Source organism: Diaphorina citri, unplaced genomic scaffold (genome assembly GCF_000475195.1).
Source record: "Diaphorina citri unplaced genomic scaffold, Diaci psyllid genome assembly version 1.1 scaffold455, whole genome shotgun sequence".
Classification (NCBI taxonomy): Eukaryota; Metazoa; Arthropoda; class Insecta; order Hemiptera; family Psyllidae; genus Diaphorina; species Diaphorina citri.
In genome coordinates, this window is record NW_007377890.1 from 189,118 (window position 1) to 196,527 (window position 7,410).

At 40.7% G+C, this 7,410-nt stretch overlaps 1 protein-coding gene across 1 annotated transcript; it reads left to right on the plus strand.

Annotated features, from left to right (window-relative positions):
- Window positions 1–1,048: 1,048 nt before the first annotated feature.
- On the plus strand, window positions 1,049–6,695 carry LOC103508975 (polypeptide N-acetylgalactosaminyltransferase 35A; the record flags this gene model as incomplete). Its single annotated transcript, XM_026823450.1, has 8 exons — window positions 1,049–1,166; window positions 1,629–1,767; window positions 2,612–2,912; window positions 3,690–3,894; window positions 4,468–4,735; window positions 5,130–5,218; window positions 5,589–5,728; window positions 6,216–6,695. Coding segments are annotated over 8 exons (1,692 nt in total), but the record flags the coding sequence as incomplete, so codon positions are not given.
- Between the last annotated feature and the right edge of the window lie 715 nt (window positions 6,696–7,410).

The window sequence follows — 7,410 nt, forward strand, 5'->3', positions numbered from 1 at the left end:
TCTGAGGTCAAACGTCAAAACTCCGAAAAAATAACTGTAAAAGGTCGAAAATTCAATTTTTATAATGAAAGAGTTCAAAGATTTGTGACGTCAGACTTAACGCAGTTGCTATTTTTGTCCGCTAGGTAGCGCCACTATGCAAGCGCGTTAGCAGAGGAGCAGAAAGAACTGCGCAGAAATGTATGCGCACAAACACATTAATGCGTTGCCTGCAAGGGAGCTTTGCTCGGGACATTTGATGTGACGTCATCGCCTACGGGAGCGTATGCCGTGACGTCAAAGTAGGATTGAACCCACGCCCTCCTGTTTACCAGGCGAGCGCCTTGACCACTACCATCTCATGGTTTTGGAAGGATTAGGGGTTTAAAAGTCCCTGATATTTTTTTCTTGTTCATAAATTCACAGGATACATGGTTATTGTTTTATTAAGAGGTTTGATAGAGGGAAAGTTTTTTTTTTTTTGTTTTGAGGAGGAATATTTTTTGACTTCGACAGCATTGTTGGAGGGTATGCTGGAGTCTCGGCTAGGGTATGGTGTGTCGCCCTAATATGGCACCATTCCTGTCCGCTCATCCCGCTAAAAATCTCCCCGGTCTTCTTTGATATTCCCGTCCCGGGAAAGTTCTTACCGTTCCGAGAACGAACACTATCTGTTTCGGATAAAATCGAATCTGCTCTTACAATATTTTACGCTTCATTGTAAAAAAAGAAGTAGAGAGAGAAAAAAAAAAGAAGTAGAAAAAAAAGGATTGTACCTCGGCAACACTTTTGCATTGCTTCAAGGCACATTCTTTTACATACATCCAAGAACGGACAAGTTAGAAAATTTCCGCCCTAGCCGAGATTCGAACCCAGCACCTTCAGGTTGAGAGTCAGTGCTCTTGACCACTCGGCCACCGAGGTTCTCACCTTGCTTAGGAGGTCCAAACTGTCTCCTCACACCAGCATATCGTACGGCTATCGTGATAGCTTTGGACAGGTACGCCACACAGAACCCAATAATACTGACTCTGCCTGTAGACAGCGCCCCCAGGGATGAACCAAACCGCTTGCATTGTATTGGAGTTTTATTTCAAACACACCACCCCATAGATTTATTAGTGAACACCAAAAATCCCATCTTAAAGCCCAACCAGTTTATCAGGCTGAACCTGATAATAAAGATGGTGAGATATTTTATATTTCAATAAAAAATCCTGCAAATTTCACTTTACCTAATGAACTACTACACCATCACTTTTGATTTGACCCAAGAATGGCATACATCTCCCCCTTGTTTTTACTATAAGGGCTAGTAGCTAGTACCTACCTGTTATCATCAAGGAAAATAGAAAAACTACCTTTATAATTCACTACCTACTATTTATTTAGATATAGACCAATATAATTTAATTAATTTATTCGATATTCTTTTAATTTCAGACACATTGGCATTAGGCATGGTTTTGAATGAACAGGATTTGATAACAAGGGATGAAGGATACAGATATTACGGGCTAGTAGCTAGTACCTACCTGTTTTCATCAAGGAAAATAGAAAAAACTACCTTTATAATTCACTACCTACTATTTATTTAGACATAGACCAATATAATTTAATTAATTTATTCAATATTCTTTTAATTTCAGACACATTGGCATTAGGCATGGTTTTGAATGAACAGGATTTGATAACAAGGGATGAAGGATACAGATATTATGGGTTCAATGCACTTATCAGCAACAAGCTTAGTTTGGATAGGAAAATACCTGATACCCGAAATTCTTTGTAAGTTTGGAATTCACTGAGTCATCTTGACCCTATGAATCTTGACAAAAATACCATCTAACCCTTAAAGGCCTAATTATTATGAAAGCAATGGGCTTGAATGCATGTCCTCCTAATTACTAGACCAGTGCCTTGACTATCAACCAATCGCACCATTCACAAGTCCTAAAGTCAACCTTCATGACAATCCTACGATCCAAACCGACTGTCATTGATGATTCATCATCGTACTTATGAAGGCACTCTTCTGCCCTTTTTGTCAAGTAGCGAGGACAATCAATGGTATCAACGGCGTCAATATGAATGGCGGGCTCCTCCCTATGAATCTTGACAAAAATAACATCTAACCCTTATAGGCCTAATTATTATGAAAGCAATGGGCTTGAATGCATGTCCTCCTAATTACTAGATCAGTGCCTTGACTATCACACCTCCAAGACAGGCCATTTCCCAGTGATTTCATAATTTTCTCAGAGACCTGACTCTAAAACGTTTTTGATTTCCAGATGTGCCAAGCTATGAATCTTGACAAAAACAACATCTAACCCTTAAAGGCCTAATTATTATGAAAGCAATGGGCTTGAATGCATGTCCTCCTAATTACTAGACCAGTGCCTTGACTATTACACCTCCAAGACAGGCCATTTCCTAGTGATTTCATAATGTTCTCAGAGACCTGACTCTAAAACGTTTTTGATTTTCAGATGTGCCAATCAAACCTTCCCGTCTACTTTGCCATCAACATCTGTGATCATCTGCTTTTACAATGAGCACCCTGCCACTCTGTACCAGTGATTTCATAATTTTCTCAGAGACCTGACTCTAAAAAGTTTTTGATTTCCAGATGTGCCAATCAAACCTTCCCGTCTACTTTGCCATCAACATCTGTGATCATCTGCTTTTACAATGAGCACCCTGCCACTCTGTACCGTTCTGTTCAGACTTTACTGTCTAGAACTGGTCAGTCTTTACTTCACGAGATCATTTTGGTCAATGACTTCAGTGAATACCCTTCCAACCTGCATGGAGAGGTGGAAACTTTTGTGAAGGGGTTGAACGATGGTAGAGTTCATCTGTATAGGACAAGTAAGAGGGAAGGACTGATTCGTGCCAGGATGTTTGGTGCCAAGTATGCTACTGGAAAGGTAAGTTGTAGAGGGCTATGTACACTTTTTTTTGTTGCAGCTGTTTAAGTAATAGCAATGTTATGACCCTCTTGAGATTTACTTTTTCTCTTTATTTAAATAAATAGAACCTTACTAGTGCTATCTTCCATCTAGAACAGAATCGGAAAGGTAAATTGTAGAGGGCTATGTAGACTTTTTTTGTTGCACAGTCAGCTGTTTAAGTAATACCAATGTTATGACCCTCTTGAGATTTACTTTTTCTCTTTATTTAAATAAATAGAACCTTACTAGTGCTATCTTCCATCTAGAACAGAATTCAGTCTTTACTTCATGAGATCATTTTGGTCAATGACTTCAGTGAATACCCTTCCAACTTGCATGGAGAGGTGGAATCCTTTGTGAAGGGGTTGAACAATGGTAGAGTTCATCTGTATAGGACAAGTAAGAGGGAAGGACTGATTCGTGCCAGGATGTTTGGTGCCAAGTATGCTACTGGAAAGGTAAGTTGTAGAGGGCTATACTTTTTTTTTTATATAGTCAGCTGTTTAAATAATACCAAAGTTTTGACCCACTTTTGAGATTTTACTTTTTCCCGTTTGAAGCAGATAGAAACCTTACTAATGCTACCTCCCCAATACTTATTTACTTACTTACTACCCATACATAGAATAGAATGTGACTGTCATTTCTTAATCCCAACTTCTACGCTATGCCTCATACCCTTAAATTCAGCATGCATTTTTCCAACATAGAAAAAAACCCACTTTCAATACAACTTCAATACTTTCCCCTCAGGTTTTGGTATTCCTAGACTCTCACATCGAAGTAAATACCCACTGGTTGGAGCCCTTGTTAGTACCCATCGCTGAGAGAACAAACACTGTGACAGTGCCCATCATAGATATTATCAATGCTGATACATTCCAGTACACCTCGTCTGCTCTGGTGAGGGGTGGATTCAACTGGGGATTGCACTTCAAGTGGGAGAACTTGCCTAAAGGTGAGTTCCCTGGGGAGTCCAGGCCTGTTTTTTGATAACTGTAACTGCTGAGGTGAGGTGAGGAGCAAGGAGAGAAGGAAGACAGGATAGGAGAAAGGCAGCCATTCCGAGAACAAAACTCATCTGTTTAGAATTTCGTCCCGGGCGGGAATCGAACCCGCGATATAGTGGTTACAAGGCAGGCGTGCTACGATAGTCTGGCTTGCTTTAATTAGTAGCTAAAATTCAATAAATTGATCAATCAATGGAATAATTTTTTGTTAATTCATTTTGTAGGTACACACACTTGGTAAAATAATTCAAACATTAAAAATCATTTTTAATTAAGTGATTAATTTGTTTTAATTTATTAGATTTAATAAATCTCTCGCGTATCCGCGTTAGTCATCTTTCAACTCGCATTTCTCAGGCACTCTCAACTCCAGTGAAGACTTCATCAAACCCATCCTATCTCCCACCATGGCCGGGGGCTTGTTCGCTATCGATCGTCAAGGATTAATTTGTTTTAATTTATTAGATTTAATAAATCTCTCGCGTATCCGCGTTAGTCATCTTTCAACTCGTATTCCTCAGGCACTCTCAACTCCAGTGAAGACTTCATCAAACCCATCCTATCTCCCACCATGGCCGGGGGCTTGTTCGCTATCGATCGTCAATATTTCGATTCACTCGGTCAGTACGATGCTGGTCTGGAGATATGGGGAGGCGAAAATCTGGAGCTATCGTTTCGGATTTGGATGTGTGGAGGCAGCCTGGCGATGATTCCGTGTTCACGCATAGGACATGTGTTCCGATCTCGACGACCTTATAACAATGGACACAACGAAGATCCGTTGACCAGGTAAGATGATGGATGAAAACCTTATCTAGCTCTTTCGGTGATGTTCGAGTAGTCCAGAACGCGTTTCTTCCTTGTTTGAAGATTTGAACTCAAAGCCTCACTCTTTTATCAACTACTTAAGATGATGGATGAAAACCTTATCTAGCTAACTCTTTCGGTGATGTTCGAGTAGTCCAGAACGCGTTTCTTCCTTGTTTGGAGATTTGAACTCAAAGCCTCACTCTTTTATCAACTACTCTTATTCAGCGCTGCAAAAAATTTCCACGCTCGCCTCCAAACATGCTTAATTCAAATAACTTGTTCGCGTATAAAAGTGAATTGAATTGAATTGAATCGAGCAATAAAGAGTTTTTGGTCCAATATCGTTAAATTTACGTTGTGTTTATGTTTTCAGAAATTCTCTACGAGTGGCCCACGTGTGGATGGATGAATACATCGAACATTTCCTCAAGCAGAGACCCGAAGCTCGTAACATAGACTATGGTGATGTGACTGATAGAAAACAACTCCGAGCTCGTCTAGGATGTAAATCCTTCAAGTGGTATCTGGACAATGTCTATCCTGAGATGATTCTACCTAGCGATGATGAAGAGAGACTCAAGAAGAAATGGGCTCAGGTGGAGCAGCCCAAGTTCCAGCCCTGGTACTCTCGTGCCCGCAACTACACGTCTTCTTGTTCGCGTATAAAAGTGAATTGAATTGAATGAATCGAGCAATAAAAGAGTTTTTGGTCCAATTTCGTTAAATTTACGTTGTGTTTATGTTTTCAGAAATTCCCTACGAGTAGCGCACGTGTGGATGGATGAATACATCGAACATTTCCTCAAGCAGAGACCCGAAGCTCGTAACATAGACTATGGTGATGTGACTGATAGGAAACAACTCCGAGCTCGTCTAGGATGTAAATCCTTCAAGTGGTATCTAGACAATGTCTATCCTGAGATGATTCTACCTAGCGATGATGAAGAGAGACTCAAGAAGAAATGGGCTCAGGTGGAGCAGCCCAAGTTCCAGCCCTGGTACTCTCGTGCCCGCAATTACACGTCTCACTTCCACATTCGACTCTCAAGCACGGACCTGTGTCTCACTTCTAAAGTAGACAAAACAAAAGGGTCTCCCCTGGTGTTGAAAAAATGCGACGAACTTAGCAAAACACAACACTGGTCGAAAACAGACAAGAGTGAGTTGGTGTTGGCTGAGTTACTCTGTCTGGACGCGGGGGCAACCAAGCCCAAGCTAACCAAATGTCATGAGATGGGTGGCAGTCAAGAGTATTGGTGTTGGCTGAGTTACTCTGTCTGGACGCGGGGGCAACCAAGCCCAAGCTAACCAAATGTCATGAGATGGGTGGCAGTCAAGAGTGAAACAACTCCGAGCTCGTCTAGGATGTAAATCCTTCAAGTGGTATCTAGACAATGTCTATCCTGAGATGATTCTACCTAGCGATGATGAAGATAGACTCAAGAAGAAATGGGCTCAGGTGGAGCAGCCCAAGTTCCAGCCCTGGTACTCTCGTGCCCGCAACTACACGTCTCACTTCCACATTCGACTCTCAGGCACGGACCTGTGTCTCACTTCTAAAGTAGACAAAACAAAAGGGTCTCCCCTGGTGTTGAAAAAATGCGACGAACTTAGCAAAACACAACGCTGGTCGAAAACAGACAAGAGTGAGTTGGTGTTGGCTGAGTTACTCTGTCTGGATGCGGGGGCAACCAAGCCCAAGCTAACCAAATGTCATGAGATGGGTGGCAGTCAAGAGTGGAACTTTGTCCTGCGGGATAAAACCCCTATCTATAGTCCTGCGACTGGAACGTGCCTAGGATCTAAAAATAGATTAGAAAACACTGTGATAGTTATGGAGATGTGTGCTCAGCATAAAGATACGAGCTGGGACCTTGTACCTGTGAGCTGAGACCTGAGACCATGTGTTGCAATAACCCTTATTATCTGGAACAGCGAACAAGATACCTATACTCTGAAATAGCTCGGACAAATTGAAAAGCCATTCTCCTATTTTTACTGCGTCTACCTATTTACTTTCCTTTCCAGAGAGTTTCTTTTCAGAATGTAGAATTGTAGATCAAGAGTATTATTCCCAGGTTCGTGGAATGTGTGTTCGGCCTCTAGTTATGGCCAAAGATCTGTTCATAACATAAAATTTCAACATGTTTAACTCTCTCTACTGATTTGTCATCCAGCATCACGCTAAGATCGAGTTCACGGGTACTGAATCCCAAAACAAGATACCTATACTCTGAAATAGCTCGGACAAATTGAAAAGCCATTCTCCTATTTTTACTGCGTCTACCTATTTACTTTCCTTTCTCGAGATGAGTTTTGGTTTTACAAGCTCATCATTTCACCCAGTTTTGTTCATTTTAATTGTAACCTTTTGTTTTTAATATTTCTTGTCTATTTTGTCTTTTTCTTTAATTTTGTTTACTTGTGGTTTTATTTTATAGTATTATTCTCAAGACTGAAGATTTTTTTGTATACCTGTTGTACTGCATTCCATAAAAAAGACTCTGTGTACCCAGTGTTTTATGTAGTTAGGTTGTATTGAAAAGCAATTTAGACTGAGGTAGATTTTTACTTTCTGATTTTTATTAACTTGAACTTTTTATTAACCTATGAATCTCCGCAATGTACCTACAGCTGACTTGAAAAACCACCAG